Consider the following 17,920-nt stretch of genomic DNA (forward strand, 5'->3'; position numbering starts at 1 on the left):
AATATGAGAATTTTATAAAATCTGTGCAGTACTAATGAATTTGAAATAGATGCCGATACATATGTAAACTCTGACAGTGATTTGGCAACCTGTAATATGGCTAACAATGCAACCAATGTAGTTTTGTCAGTTCCATGAGAAGATAATAACACTGATGAAGATGAAAAAGACTGTGCTAAATGTGGTGATTCAATTAGCAACATTGAAGATACCATCAAAATAACTTGTACTTTGATGCAGTCCAAAACTAAAGCGATTTACAAAAGTTCGCTGCAAGATGAAACTGTTACTGAATTTTTGGAGTATTTGTATAAAGCAGGTATTTCTTCAGAATAGCATGCTGTTAAAAAAAAGACAAAGCAGGTATCATCAGTTGACATGTGGAAATCACACAAAAAATCATGATAAAAATGTAACTTATATGTAATGTATTTTTGAATTGTGTTTTTATAGTTTTTGTAGTTAATAAGTGTAATGTTAATTATGTAATAAAAATATCTGGTAAGCTTACAAATTGAATTATTTTAATAAATTATATACTGTATTATTCCAGTGAATTACAGCATTCTAGATAAGTTGCTGTGTATTCTTAGCATGACACATTATGTGATACTTAGCCATAAACAGTACACAATATGTTCATCATTACTGTCATAACTGGATAAAACGGAAACCTGTCCAAAATGGAAAAAAAATCTAATTCCGTTGGTTTCCATTTCGAACAGGTTTCACTGTATAATCTTATCTAATTCCATGTTACATTTATTTGAGTTCAATTTTAACTCACTTTTTATAACTGGGTTTTATTAAATTAGATGAAATTCAATGAAAATATTCAAATATATCTAAAATATAAATTAATTTAAAAAAATTTAATTTTAGAAATAATAAGGCAACCTACTACTGATGGTCTTCAGACTACCACAATTTACTTTTGTTTGATTCTGTTCAGTTCATCATGCAAGTATGGTTGTCTGAGTAGTTTCTTTCAACTACTGATAGTCTGTTACAATAAAAAGTGTTATTGATTAAGGAGTAAATGTTAACTGTACACAGTGTATGTTGTTTCTCATGTAGCTTCGCAGAAGCATGTTTCGCATCATCTAATGTGACCTTGTAGAGTTATTGTTTCTGATGATAATTTTCAATCTGGTACGGAAAAGTGGTATGTGGATATTATTAGTAGTGGATTGAAAAAAGTTATCACATTCAAAGAGAAAATATTCTTCAATCACAATATGTTTTAAGTGAGAATGGTGATAATAAAGCATTGTCATGATAAATTTTCAAACTGCAATTTTCCCAAAATTTCTTGTATCAAACAGAACCTCTTAGCCAACAAAGAACAGTTATGTAGTACTCTTTATTGAGAAGTTTGTCCTTCGGAAGCACACTTGTAATAAATCATGCCTTAATAATCAAAAGACAACAAGACAGTCTTGCCACTATGAAAATTCAACTCATGGTGTTGTGAAAATTCAAACCTTGCATCACAACTTACCCTGAGATTCTTGGCATAACACAGGATTGATTGGCTTCAGCAGGCTCTTTACTCACCAAACAACGCTCCCTGCAAATTTTGGCACTTTCCTAGCTTAAAATTCTGCTTATAGGAAAGAGATTTGAAGACAGAAGATATCAAAAGAAATGCAATTTATGGAGCTTACTAAAAATTACTTTGATAAATGCTTTTATAAACTGATACATACAATTATTTTGATAAATGCAGTGAACATCAATCAAAACAAAAAGAGTTTTTTTCAGCAGAAGTAATTTAACATTACAAAAAAGAGACATGTTAAAATGCAAAAACTCTTTCCTATTCATTACTGATTTGTTAAAGTTTTACTTAGCTTTGTATTCAATGCTACCCAACACCTGTTCAGTCAGATGAAAAAATCCTGCTTATTGTGGGAATTATTAATTTTCTATTCCCTTAAATACTTTGCAGTGATATTTTATAGGACTAGCTTCATATAGTAAAAACATGAGAACATATGTTCCTTAAGATTACAGAATAATATAATAAAAGATTCAGTACATTCCTTTACTTTTACTTTATATATGATTAGTCATCTCAATCCACCTTCTACATCACCACTTTCATTACCAACTTTTCATCTGTTTTGGCTAATAAAATTATACATGTTCAAATTTACCTCGATGACAACACATGATTAAATGTTTATATCTTTAAATATGGGGTGAAATAACTACATCTTAGAGATTTATTAAATAATAATAATAGAAAAAATAATTAATTTCCCCCCAAATTAAAATAAACATGTTTTTGGATACTGAAAAATGTTCAGTTCAAGACTTTTTTTTCTTTCCTACATAATAAATACAAAGTGGGATACAAACGTTGGAGCGCCAATATCAGTCCAAAAGTATGCATAAATATCAATATCAGTCCAAAAGTATGAAAATCAGCTGATTTCAAAGTCAATAGTTCTAAGGTTCAACTCCTAGTAATGGTAGTTACTTTTATATGGATCTGAATACTAGATCGTGGATACCAGTGTTCTTTGGTGGTTGGGTTTCAATTAACCACACATCTCAGGAATGGTTGACCTGAGACTGTACGAAACTACACTTTACATACATTCATACATATAATCCTCATTCATCCTCTGAAGTAATACCTTATGGTGGTTTTGGAGGTAAACGGAAAAAGAAAGTCCAAAAGTACAATCCATGAGTAACTTTGTGGCTTGTGCTGATTTAAAGATATAATTGAAAAGAATGATTACAACAATTTTTAAGTGAAATCACCATGGTTTATACTACTTTGTCTATAACTCTAGAATAAATTAGTTTGTTATTTAGAACTAGTAGTTTTCTGTGTGTACTGGTCTGCTTAGATTCCATGAGTGCATTACAGGCAATTAGTGACATTTACTGCAGACACCCTCTTGTCCGTGAGATTCAGTGTGCTATTTCAAAAATGACTCAACGTAATACAACTGTGAGCTTTTGCTGAGACCCCAGCCATATTGGAATTTCAGGCAATGAGTGCACTGGTAGCATTGATCATGAGCACACTGATAGTGTGGCAAAAGAGGCTTGCTTCCAGCCTCCTTTCATCAACTGCTTGTTTCAAATGACCTTGTCTGTTTTCTGAGGAGGGTAGTTCATGATGAGTACCAAAGTGAATGGAATGCTACCATTAACAATAAACTTTGCCCAATCAAGAATACTGTGTCATCATGGAGCTCCTCATGCAGAAAAAACCATCAAGAGGTGGTTATTACTTGTTGTTTAAGAATAGAGCACACTAGGGTCACTCGTGGACATGACATGATTCAAACAAATGCATTAGTTTGTGCATGCTACAACTGCTAACTAACAGTGCACCACATCTTGTAGATTATATCTGTTATGCAGGATTGCATCGCAAGTTTAAACTAGGGGCTAACATGCGAACTATGCTAGGGGATAATGAAATGATGTTATCTTATGTTTTAAGATTTCTCAGAGCCATCCATTTGTATTCAAATATTTGAGTTTACTATAGCATGTTTCAGCTATCTATGCCATTTGCCATGTAGCAGATGGTAATTTATAAATTTTATTGAGATTAATAATGTGATATATCTTTGTGTTTTTATTTTGCTTTTGCATATGAATTACAAGTGTTAACATATACAACGTAAACATTATTTTTCTAAGTCTTTTACTGATAATGAGGCTTCAAATGTTCTTGCCATGAAAAGCTAGGTTCTTGCTTTAACAAAAATTGAACATAGTTTAGTATAGTTTGTAATTATATTAACTAATCACATACACAAGTGTGGATACATACTAGAAGAATCACTTTTTGCCTCATACATCAGATGCAGTCTGATATATTCTCTGACTTTTTTTTTTTTAATAAAATACAAACATGTATTACACAGGTATCTGAACTAGAAAAAAATAAATAAATAAATAAATTAGCACAGGTGCCAAACAACAAACATATATATTTATCAAAAACAAGTTGAAGAAAAGAATAAATAAAATTTGAAGAATTTTGTGAAAAATTAATTAAAAATTTGTAAAAAATAATACTATAGTAATTTTACTTCTTATCTAACAATATTTTTTTGAATTTCTTGACATAAAGTAAACTTCTTATAACATAACAGTCTAGTATGCCAGTGTGTTAAATACTACAGTAACTAACTTACCATAAGTTCTATATCTAAGCTTGTTCAATATGAAAATAGAGCAACTTTACAAATTCAAGAATACAGCCTATACCTGATCTTAAGCCCACTGCACATAACAGTACTTAAATTATGGATAACAGAAATTGAAAATGTTGTGATATATAATCTACGTATTAGATTTACTTTAGATCGCAAGCACTTCAACTGTTTAATACTTATCATATGGTCATTTTTTTTTAGCTGTCAAAAATATATCAAAAGTTAGTTACTTTTGTCATAAAATTTCCATATACTGTGTGTCAAATGAATATTGATGTTTTAAAGCTAGACAAATAATAATAATATATAACATTTCTCGAGATTTCACATATACTGATTAATTATACAAGAAATGAAAGAGCAAGTCAAACAGTTTTAGCTGTACACAAGCTATACACTGTTTCCTGTACTTTCCGCTTGAAAGCACTAGTAGCAAAGTAGGTGATTATAAAAAAAAGCATTCTGTGATTTGCAGTTTGCAAAGTGTGAATCTGTAATTACTATTTAACATGCGTTTCATTTAAAGTTCCATTGTGATCACCTTAGTGACAATAACATTCATAGGTGGTATAAACAATTTGAAACCACTGGCTGCATTTATAAAGGGAGAGTACAGGATGACCGAGGATGTCTGAAGACAATGTTGAAAGTGTAAAAGATCCTTTTGTGTGTAGTCCAAGGAAATCTGTTAGGAAGGCTACCTGTGAATTAGCAATTCTAGTGACATCTGTGAGAAGAGTTTTAAGGAAATGCTTATAACTGCGTCCATATTGTTTACAGTTGTTAAATGCTCTGAAGCCTATAGATTATGGTTGGCGTGCTAGCTTTGCAAATGAAATGATGCATTATCTAGATGAAAACTTTATTTATCATGTCATGTTCAATGATTACTCAAAATTTCATGTTAGTGGAAAAGTAAACCCTCATATTGTGCATATCTGGGGATCAGAAAATCTTCACAAAATATTGCAGTGTGAACGAGACTCCCCAAAACAAAATGTTTATTGTAATGTATCCCTATGGCAAGTTTATAGCCATTCTTTTTTGCAGAAGCAAGTATGTCTGGAATGAACTATCTTGATATGCTACAACAATTATGGCTCTTTTCTCAACTGCAATACGAACCATAGAACTTTATTTGGCAATAAGATGGTGCATCTCCTCACTGGCATAACGCTGTAGATGATTGGTTGAATGAAATTTTTCCCAACTCCTGGATTGGTCGCTGGGGACTAGATGAAAGGACTTGTTTGCCATGGCTTCCATGGTTGCCTGATCTGATCCTGTGCGATTTTCTTCTTTGGGAGCTTTATAATGGATCAAGTGTATGTGCCACTGTTAACAGCTGACCTGCCCAACCTGAGATATAAGATTGAAGCAGCTGTCGCATTAATTACTTTAGACTTGATGATTAAGGTATGGGATGAACTCTCCTATTGGCTGGGTGTGTGACGTGTAACAAATATATGAACGCTCACATTGAACAGAAAAAATTGTTTGAGTTGCCCTTTCATTTTATGTATAATTTTTTAATGTATGTAAAACCTAATAAATATTAAATAATTTTAAAAGCCCAATATTCATTTTGAAATACATGGTATTCATGGTTAGGTTAATATGTGCCCTACTCCCTCTTTACTGAGCTGTATGGGATTTCAGATCAGATTAGATAAATGGCTCAAAGTTGAAGCTCTAAATGCATCTAAGTAAATGGGTAAACTCAATGTTATTAGGAACTATTATATTCAAAAAGAAAAAAATATTTAAATAAAATAATCAACTGTTTCGTTTTTATTAAAGCAGAATACACAATTTTCAAAAGTGCTGGTATATAAGAAATACAGATGTTACAAACAAAATTATATACATAATCTGTTCTATATACTACAATGAATATATAAATTAATACAAATAATGAAATATCATCTTAAACAAATGTTTAACAAAATATATACCTTACAGCAACTGAAAAACATATTTTTCACAGGTCACATTTCATGTACGTCATATCCTGAAAATAATATTATCATTATTTATATTATTAATCACTTTTAAACATTAAAGAAATTATGATTTAGCAATGAACTATCTCTAAAATACTACTCAGAATATCAACTATCTTTGCACTAAATGCATACTTTTTACAATATCGCATTATTATGCATACTATTCAATTTTTTTTTTTAAGTAAATGTAAAATTTATCCTATAGCAGTTTCTATCAATTTCTTAAATACTTACGAAAGATAGCTGGATCTCTTATTTGTATTATGATCTCTCCATTTTGTATTTTATTAATCCATTTAATTTTCATCATCTTCCTATAACACCAAAATTTCAAAGGTCTTTGTTCTTTTCCTCCCTGTTATTTTTTCAATTGTCCATATTTTACTGCCATAAAGCTTAAAGTTTGTTCAAGCTGCATCACATAATAATTAGTTACTGCCACATTATCTACTAAAAGAATACTGTTGCCCCATTATAGGAATCATTTCTCTCTTTTTCTGAGTAATTCAATCTTTAGTGTTTAACAATTACTCCAAGCAAACAATTTCATCTTGCTTCACTACCCACAGCATAAGGTAGTACAAAAAAATCTTGTTTCATTGTTATTACTTAGTAATGTAAATTCAATATATCTATTTATGTTTAGAAAGTATACAGTGAACATATACTCAACATATGTTTACTGCTTTTGTTATAAAGTATTACAACATAAATTGTTTATTGGGAAAATAAAGTAATAATAATTATTTATATATCGAGAAAAACAAAGTTAGAAGTTGTTTGTACTGGGCTTATGTAGTTGTAGCTGTTTGCTTATGTAGAGGACAGCAAGTAACACATGAAAACATATTGTTGTAATAAACAATAACATTTATTACTACATATTGTTGTAATAAATTGTTACAAACTACAAGAGTTTATATGCTAGAAATTAATCCAGAATACAATAATAGTAAAACATATCCTTTTTTTGCTTAGTGGTGTAGTCTACACACAGCATGATAAGACTTTGTTAGGATGGAAAAAACACTACAAACAGAATTAACTAGAAACGAATCAAATGTGTTAAATAAACAAACAGAATATGTCAAATAAAGAAAAACATTTGATGTAAAAAAATTTATATAAAACAAGGCGACAGTTTAAATGTTCATCATCAATATGAACTTCTTATTTAGTCTTTTAAATTTTTACATTTAAAATAACTGAAACAACTAAATTCAATGCGCCTGCTGCCTTAGTTTCAAGACACAAAACTTATGGAATGATCAACATAAGGATTTTTTCAAATGTAAAATCATAGCAAACTTAGTTTATTTATTGCTAAAAATGACATGATTCTAATGGGATCTTATCTTTATTAACCTTCACACATATTACTACTACATGTACTTGTGAAATTATTCAAATGGTAATCTGAATAAACACAAAATAGATACAACTACACTCACAAAATTAATTATAATCATAAAAAATTCTCCTCATCACAACATACCTGAATTAAGTCTTCGATTCATTCTCTTTTTCTTTCAGTTTTTTTTCTAGTTTAAGGAATTCTGCCTTAGTCATTATTTCCATTTCATCTTCCACTTGCTCCACAGCTACAACCTGAAAATGTGTTAATGTAAATATAAATTCTGTACTTTTGGGGGCAAAATCTATGAAAAGGTGTAATTTCTAATAAAATACATCCTGGAATTATTTCAATTTCTTCATGAGACAACTAGTATTAGATGATAAGTGTGGTGTAAAATGAAGATTTAATTTCAATAAAATACACCAACTGAAAGTGGTTTAATATAAAGAATACAAACAAACTAATAAATGTCAATTTAAACATACAAAATGGAATGAATTAATTCACAATATTAAAAGAGAAAAAAAAGTTATACTCTTTAAAATAATAATACCAAAATGAGATCTGTTAAAAAATAATATAGCTGTTTTTACTTCCTTGTACAAAGTAAAGGAAGTATTGTGATCGTGGAAAATTTCGGTTTTCAGATTTCAATGTAAATATCCATTTTGACTAGTTTCAGCATGATAACTATACATACGTACGTATGTATGTACATATCTCGCTCGCATAACTCAAAAATGATAAGCCATAGGATGTTGAAATTTTGGATTTAAGACTGCTGTAACATCTAGTTGTGCACCTCCCCTTTTGACTGCAATCAACTGAATCAAAACTGTTCAAAGAAACTGCCAAATCCCCAAATATTTGGATTTTAGACTTTTTCTTAACTGAAGCAATAAGCCCTCATTGAGAGCTTTTCAATGATATATCATAACTGGTATTTATTTTCATTGGTTCCAAAAGTTATAGCCAAATATACCTTTAATTAATTAAATATTTGGATCTTAGGGGAAGGCACATCAGTTTGAATCAGACTTCTCTCCTTTTTTTTTTAATTTTTTTTTTTATTTAAATATATTGACTTATTAATAATTATTAACTTGTGACTGTAAAAAATTTTTACAATAAATAATAATTCAATAATACAAAAAAAATATTTAAAAAAATCAGAAGTTATTAGTGAAATAAAATTTTATGTACTTTTAAAAATGTGTATGTGTAATTTAATAGGCATTATTACATATGTGTGCATGTAATAGATTTGGTGCAACATGTAATTATTTAATATTAATTGAAAATTTATAATTAGAATTATGTTATTTTTGGATTTTCTAGTTTAATTTTAATTAATTATTCTGGAATTTCCGTTTAACTTTACCTACATTAAAGTTAACTACAGTGACTGAAAAATAGACCCTCACAAGAACATATACACTGAGGCATGCATGCCCGGTCTTTAATAAATTGCAAAAAATTCTTATCTTTTAGTTCATTACTCCTCTGATATTATCGGACAATATTCTCCCTAAGTCAGAGTTGATCATCATTTTGTTTATTTGTTTTTTGATGCCAATCTTTTAATCGCTTTTGGTTTGATATAATTCTTCTGATCTTAATTTGTGTACATGTTCTCTAGTTTTCAAATTTTCTCTCTCTTTATATCCATCATCCTATCTTAATTTTTTTATTCTTTCTTTGGTTTTAACATTCTCTTCCTCTTTACATTTATCATCTTAATTTTTTTATTCTTCCCTTGTTAGTAACATTTTCTTCCTCTTCATATCTATCTTCTTGTCATTTTTTTTGATATATATTTCTTCATGTTATCTTTCTTTTTCCTGTATGACTGTTTTTTTTTATTATTTATCAAATAATCCAATAATAAAAACTGAATGTTTTACGATGTAATTTGTTCCACATTACAAATATTTATTTAGGTTACAAACATTTGTAACCAGTATACAGGAGTTCACTAAACATAATAGTTTAATTATTAACTTTTATTTAAATGATACCAGAAATCGGAAACTTTTGTTAATCAACAACTCATGAAGATACTAATAATACTGAACTAGTAATATGAGTAATAAAGGGACTTTTACTCTATCCTAATAGACTGTAAGACTGTTGAATTAATAACTGTATAAATATTTGATGTTAATAAAAATGAATATTTCAGCAATTGTGTAACTGTCCATTTTATTAAAGATATGGAGGATTGTATCTCAATTTCAAATGAAATAGGTTTAAATGAAGTGCAGCAAAAATGTGTATATGTAATTTAATAGGCATACAAGGAAGTCATGTAGTTGCATCACTGTATACAGTAGATGCTAACTACTTTCTTAATCCCCAAATTAAAATTGCTGTCAAAAAGAATAAAATTTAAGACATCATCAGAGTCCATGAAAAAATTTACAAAATGCCCTGAAAGTTATTTTAAAAGGTTCATTCCAGAGCTTCTTCTTGAAATAGAAGGGATGTTGGAAAAAGTGGGTACAATGGTAGGAGAGTACTTTGAAGTATGTTAATTGTATAATGGTGCAAATATTCAATAAAATTATTTTTTAGAAAAAGTTTGTCTATTTCTTTGAACAGATTATACATATAAATAAATAAAAAATTAATTATTTCTTCAACATCCATCACCAACTCGTCAAATTTAAGAATCTGCTTGGTCATGGCAGTTACAACAGGTGCAACACAATATAACTGACAAGATTAACTCTTCACAAATACTATGTGATTTTCCTGATTTGATGCTAATCAGCAAAGTGTTGCAAGATGATCATAGCCCATCATTTTCTGTTCTGTTGTACAGAATAAAATACATCGGACAATGATGGATGTTAGACAGATCAGTCTTTGAGAATTGTCTTTGTGTGGTAGTCATTTGTGGTGGTCTTTGTGTTATTTCAAGTGGTGTTGAAATAACACCACTTGAAATAATACAATTATTTCAAGTGGTGAAATATAAAGTGTGACACTTGAAATATATTTCAAGTATCTAAAAACACTTGAAATAAATTTTTCAAGTGTTCTACCAATCTTGATGATTTTATAGATTTATTGGAAAATTAGGTATGTGGGACATCTGAAATTTGTATATATTATACCAGTTATTCAATGAAACCTGACATGCACATGACAAAATAACATGCAATGACATAATTGGTCCTGCATTAGTAATTTTTTTAAGGCTAGTTTAGAGATTAAATGCAATAGGTAAAGTCCAAAACCACAGTCTCTTCTGTTTAATTCACAAGATTTATCATTTTAATAATTTATGCTTCTTGGTTTTTTCACATATTACATTACATATCTCAAATGACTTATAAAACATTTCATTTGTGTATTCACACATTTTATTATATTCCCAAATTTTTTAATTAATTTGGTAGACAGCGCTACTAACAAACAGAATGTATATCATGCTGCAATTTAATGGTAGCATTAGAAAGTAGCTCAATGAAAACTCCAATGCAATACTCTGCTTAGTCATCATAGTACACTAGTTAGTTTCAAAAGTGTTACATGTTCCCAGCAATTTTTATTATATTTAAAATAAGTGATTTTCACAATCAACAAACTTTCATGAAATTTTATGTTAAATTGGGGAGATCCTTTTCAGAGATGTTTGAAATGTTAAAATATTAGCATTTGGTAATACATCAACAAACAGCTGCATCAGCATTTGAGCATTTGAGAATGAGGTTTTAAGACAGACTCAAATGTAAGAATGATTGAAACAACTCAAGGATAACCAAAGTTCAACGGGATGATGATCCTTGTTCAGGTCAAACATTAATATCCAAAACTTATAAAATTGTTGTGAAAGTTGGAGGAGCCATTTGTTTTATCATTATACAAGACATGTTTTTAAAGTAAGTACCATTTTGAAATTCCGCAGCTGCTACGCTGCGGTCAGCATTCCACACATGTGCACTGTGTAACTGCACCTGTTGGCAATCTACAGACGCCATTATGGAAATATTCAACTGTGTTTATATTTAAAATGCCTCCACTGATCAAGAATCTTGCCGACTGTGAAATGTATGGTGTGAATTGTTTTCTTAGTGCTAAAGACATGAAAGCAGCTGAAATTCATCATCAGTGAAGTGTATGAAGAAAACATTATGAGTGATAGAATGGTATGAAAATGGGTTACAGCTTTTAAAGATGGCTGCCAGAATGTTCATGATGAGGAATGGAATGGACGACCTTCTGTCATTACTGAAGATTTGGTGCAGAAAGTTGATGAAAAAGTGAGAGAGAACAGAAGAAGCTTTACAATTTCTTCACTATCTGAAGAGTTTCCTAACATTTCAAGAAATGTTGTATATGAAATTGTGACCAAACGCTTAAATTATCGATGATGATGGTAAAAATTTAAGGCAAACTCTTTGGTCAATAATTTTGTTCATTGTAAAAATCATGATGCACTACTGAAATGGACTGATTCAACCAGCCGCTTTAAACAAACTGGTAGACAGGTCATGTTCATTTTGGGCATTGTAATTAAGTACAGTGCTACCATCTTATGGATAGAAGAATTTAAAAAAAAAATCATTAGCACGGTCCTTTTAAAATACAAATTTCCAATACTTTTTTGACAGAACATGTATACTGATGATTAAAACTGTAATCATTATAAATTCTGATCTAAATTTAAAATTAAATTAAATTGGGTTATGTATTTTGTTTTATGGTTTTTTTATACGTCGACAGACGATATATTTGTTAAAACCTAAAAGTTAAATAAATAGCAGCGTGATTCATTTGTTATTAAATTCTTTCTTAAAATAAAATTTTAAGAAACATCATGCTGGAAAATTTACTAACATTTTCTATGCAAAGAGAGTTACATTTGTGTGAATACACATACTCACACAGACTTGACAATTTGGAGAAAGAGTGCTGGGGTTAGACCTGTGACACCATCAGAAAGCATCAGTGGATAAAATGCAGTATAATAAGAAAACCCCAAGTAAATCTGCTTAAATTTTATAAAACTGTTAATTTACTCAAACACAATTCTAAACAAAAAATGTACTATTTATTTATTTATACACCTAGTCATGTTACAACAAACATTTGTGGTAGAAGACAATTTCTAAAATAATCTTAATATTAATGCAGTACAAAAAATATACATATTCAGTTTACTTATACAAACGAGGTTTGTTCAAAAAAAGAACGAACGTTTTTAATTACACACCAACGATATTTAGTGACATGCAGTTGGCAGCATTGTGTTCTGCATAACCTCTCCTGTAACCACATGTGCTTGGATTTTTGATATCTCATTTAGTTTTTGTGTTACTGTTATTTGAGTGCAACATGTTAGTGCAACAAGTGTTAGTGATTTTTGTAATGTGCAATTTTTTGATGATTGAACTTTTATCTCAAAGTCATAGCCGTAAACTCAGCTTTCATCTCCTGTTACAATCCTTTGCATGAATGTTTCAACGTCATCACCTTGTTCAAGGAGTTGTGGCAACTGTCCACTCCTCGATATTCTTTCTGCTGTTTGGTCATCAAACAAGGAACAAACTTTGCTGCAACTCAATGCATGTTCAATTTTACAGTCAAAATGCCATGGCATGATCCAATCGAGATGCTAACCCTTTCTGCAAGTTCTCTGATAGCCAATGGTGATTTGCACGACCTGATCATTGATTTTCTGAACATGTGTGTCGGCAGTTGAAGTCAAAGGCCTTCTTGGTCGGGGGTCATCATCAATTGACCAACGACCACTTTTAAATCATGAAAACCATTTACAGCATAGCGTACGACCCAGAGCATCATCTCCATAAGCTCGTTTCAAAACTTGAAACTTCCCATGTTTCACGCAAAATTTTATATTGTATCATTGCTCCTGACAAACACACATTACAAAAATTGCTACTAACACTTAAACATGTTGCACTCAAATAACAATAACACGAGAACTAAACGAAATATCAACAAACATCCAGGAACATGTGGTTACAGAGGAGGTTATGCAGAACACAATGCTAACAACTGCACATCATTAAATATTTCAGATGGTGTGTAATTAAAAATGTTCAATCTTTTTTTAACAAACCTTGTATATACATATGCACTACATATTACTTATATATTTATAATTACAATTAATATATAAATAAAATTATAATGTACAATTATAATTAATTTATACTACTTATACATAATATTTTTGATTTATGTCATTGTGGAATATCTAATAATAATTTCTATGTTATTTAGCAAGAAATACCAACAGCACTCATAATGAAATCATTTGTTTAATCATCCATTACATATTCTTCAATAAAACAGTAATTTCATTGCAAAAACTTAATAACGACTTTTAATTTATCCATTATTGTTTTAGATTTTATGTAGTGTGTTAATTTATTATGCAAGTGTTCAAAAAGTTTTTTCCTCTTAGCTTTTTATTGATTAAAGATGAAAAATTTATATTTTGGTAAAACTTACTAGGCTAAATTTCTTTTTACTTACCCTCCCTTATTTTTAGGGGACTACAAAGAGGAAGAAAATAAAAAAATGAAATCTATTAAATACAAAGAAATGGAGTGAATCTGAGTCCTTGCTGAGTGTGGACCTTTACAATTTGCACATTTTTCTACATCAGCACATGTGATGTCATGTCCCATACAGCCACAAGGCACACAAATTTGTTCTTTTGTGCAACCATCTTTGTTGAGGTGAAAACCCTGACACTGGAAGCAGTATATGGAATAGGTATATTTGATCATATACGAATACTGAGGTAACCTACTTTTATTGTCAGGAACAGTTGAATTTCTAAACATTACAATTAGCAAGGATGCTGCTATATCAAAACTACTCTTCCTTCTCATAATCCTCTACACTGATGTGACTGACTGTGGTGAAAACTCATTTCAAATAACTCCACGTCAGGCCTTGCTGAAATTCAGCATCTTATTGGGCTCAGATAACACTTAGTCTTTCTCTATATATTTAAGGGCTAGCAGTTTTCGGCATTTTACCTCATTATTTACTGCAATAAGCAAGTTGCCACTTTAATTTTAACATTTTAGTAGGTTTTGAAGAACTGTAAGCTCTTACAATACACTTATTCTTCAGGAAGGGAGAAACTTTACCTTCCTCGCTGTATCTCACTAAAAGAAACCTTATACAGGAAAATTTAACCATCTCTGTAACGTTTCTTGACTCCTCACCACTAGCTAAATCTTCAACTGACAATGTTGACCAAAGTCCCTTGTAATTCCTGGGTTTGTTGGTATTTTCAAGTGGACCAACAATCACCGAAGAATTTTTAAGTGAAATTGACATTCAGTTTCCATGAGTACTGGCGATATAACGGACCACTCCAGCAGAGTGCACATGTACTGTAACTAAGGCTGCATACAACTGGGTTTACCCTGGTGCCCAGAGGACATCATCTGAGACTCATTAAGTAGAGCCATCCACCCATTGGCATGATAGTTTTCACCTTGGTGAATGTATGTATAAGGAGAAACAGTATAAGGTGTTGTGTTGCTGTGTGTGTATGTAGTAATTCAAGTAATGTTTTTGGTGTAGTGTATGTACAAAGTGTTCTGCAGCATTGTGTGTAATGGGAAGAAAAGCGCCAAGGCTAGGGCCATGGGGACACCAACCCCCAAAGTCTAAAAAAAAAAAAGACTCCTGTTGGGGTTTCATAATTACTCAGTATCCATAAACACTAAATGATTAGGTAGGAATTTATGGGGATTTATATCACTGGATCACTTTTTATTAACTTGTGAATAAATAAGTTCAAATATTATGGCATGTTAAGGGAAGATATTGTTCCAGCAATTAACAGGGTGAATCAAATATAAATGGTGGTTTTTTTTTTTTTATAAATTTATTGATTAATAATATAAACAATTCATACTTCCATCGTTTCTCTATATAGCCTACTGCATGATCTACACACTTTTGCCAGCAATTTGGAAGGTTGAATATTCCTTGTTCATAAAACGTTTGGGAAAGAGTTGTCAACCAATTGCGCTTGCACTCATCACTTATTTTCGAATCATTCCCCTCCAAGCGATTCTTTCAAAGATGCAAACAAAAAATAGTCACAAAGGGACAAATCTGGACTGTAAGAAAGATGGTCGAGGGTTTCCCAGTGCATTTTTTCCAATTTATCCCTTGTCAAAATCACAGTGTGGGGCCTAATGCAAGGAGAAGGATGACATCTCTGATGGGCATACTTCGTCTTTTGTTTCAGTAGGTGGCTTTTTGTTGACTGTAGCAGCTGGCAATAGTAATCCACATTCACCGTTCGTCAATTGTGGAGGAAATCAATGAGTAAAACACCCCTTGAGTCAAAAAAAATCATTGCAAGAACTTTTCCGGCTGACAGATGGGTTTTGGCCTTCACTGGACAACCCTCATCCTTCCTTTGACACTCCTTACTCGCAATTTTTGACTCCAGAGTGTAATGATGGGCCCATGTCTCATCCCATGTGATGATGCGCCTCAAAAATTGTTCTTGCTGAAATCAATTCAGAAGTCTCTCACAGATTTCCAACCTGACCTGTTTTTAATTTTCGATCAACAACCTCGGAACCCATTGAGCACTAATTTTTCTAAAGCCAAGATGATCAGTGATAATGGATTGAGCACTCCCATAGCTGATGCAATTTCTTCAATAGTAAACGGGTGGTCATCTTTGATATACTCTCTAATGGCACGGATGTTGCCAGCTGTGAGATTTGACCTTGGGTGATCATCACGACTTTCATTTTCTACACTTTCTTGCCCTTAAATTGTCTGGCCCATGTATACACTTGGTACTAGAACAGTGTAGCATCCCCAAACTGTACCTTTAAACGAGTTAAAATTTCCGCAGGTTTAATGCCTTCATTAGTACAAAAATTTATGATTATACATTGTGCAACAGATGACAGAACCTCTTGCACACTCATGGCTCTACTGACGACAGAACAGAGCAGAGGAGCTAACCGAGCTGGTTCCCCCTCTCTACACACCGAACATTAACCCCCATTCCGTTTCCAACTCAGAACTGCTTGCTGCATACAATAGCAAAATTACCGTTTAAATTTGATTCACCCTTATGCAATAGTAATGTGAAGAAAATCAGCCAATTTTGCAAGAAGATGGGGCTCCATCACATTATCATCTCTTTGTTGGATACTTTTTGAGTAGTTACTTGAAAGAAGATGGATAGTGATAATGAAGTATATGGAAGTATGTTGGCCAGATCATTCACTGGCTCAAGTTACTGTTTACTTCTGTAAACCCAGTTGTTTTGTTTCTAATATTTACATACAGTAGCTGAATTAGTAATCAAAACAATGATAAATTAGTATGTATAGTAGATACTTACCTCTGGTATATAAAACTGAAGCATATTTTGTACTCCATTCTTAAGCGTTACAACTGAGCTAGGACAGCTAGTGCATGATCCCTGCATTTTTAGTTTTACAATACCACCTTCAAAACCCTGGGAAAAGGAAAAATTTATTACAAGGGTACAATATAATCAAATTAAACTAATTCCAACACAAAAAAAAAAAAATAATAAATAATCTGTATATGTAGTGACTATATAAAACACTAGAAACCTCTAGTGAAGTAAATATAAGAAAAGAGGCTATTTGCCACTCTTACATACTTCTGAAGTGAATTTCATAACTTTAACATAAATTAGTTGCATTAAATTTTTTATTTCAAAATTGTTCTATTATAACTTGTGAAAGAATTAAGATATAACAATTTTAATTTTGAGGCCACCAATTCTTCATATCATAACTGGATAGTGTGACTGTGCAACTTAGATGGTTAGAGAGAACGAGTATGTTTTAATAACTTCTATTTAAATAATGATAAATTTCAGTTTTTCAAATTATAAGCCAAAATGGATTTACTTTAATAATGCTTTCATATATTAGATGTTGCATAAATTAGAAGTATTTCTCCAGAAACGCATAAAGAATAAAATACCAAACGATATAAAAGTAGAGTTACAAGTCACATCCCATGTATCAGTGCCAATTCACAACTTGGCCATATCTATATACATCACTATAAACATTACTCATATGTTAGTCACCTTATAATTAATTAGTCACATAGTTGTCATATAATCACTCTTTTGTTCTCATGTTCAATTTTTGTGTTTCTGTTCTTCATTTACTCTAATGTTACTTTACTACTGATGGTTAATGCATTTAAATTTAATCTGAATGATAGTGATAAGAATAATATTATTAAAAATATATTAGTTGATTCTAAAATAAATATTAATAAAGTAAATCCTAATGACAAAGGACAATTACATAATATCATTAGTAGTAAAATTCATGAAATGTGAA

The 17,920-nt window shown here is 30.9% G+C and overlaps 1 protein-coding gene across 1 annotated transcript in view; it reads right to left on the reverse strand.

Annotated features, from left to right (window-relative positions):
* Positions 1–5,955: 5,955 nt before the first annotated feature.
* Positions 5,956–17,920, reverse strand: part of LOC142318384 (NFU1 iron-sulfur cluster scaffold homolog, mitochondrial-like) — a 40,881-nt gene continuing 28,916 nt past the window's right edge. Inside the window, exons 6-8 of the mRNA XM_075354964.1 lie at positions 16,933–17,049; positions 7,695–7,807; positions 5,956–6,204 (exon numbers count right to left, since the gene is read on the reverse strand). Of these exons, the coding sequence (XP_075211079.1) occupies positions 7,700–7,807; positions 16,933–17,049 (225 nt within the window). The 3' untranslated portion in view covers positions 5,956–6,204; positions 7,695–7,699. The remainder of the gene's footprint in view (positions 6,205–7,694; positions 7,808–16,932; positions 17,050–17,920) is intronic.

This window comes from Lycorma delicatula, chromosome 1 (genome assembly GCF_047948215.1).
Source record: "Lycorma delicatula isolate Av1 chromosome 1, ASM4794821v1, whole genome shotgun sequence".
Taxonomy (NCBI): Eukaryota; Metazoa; Arthropoda; class Insecta; order Hemiptera; family Fulgoridae; genus Lycorma; species Lycorma delicatula.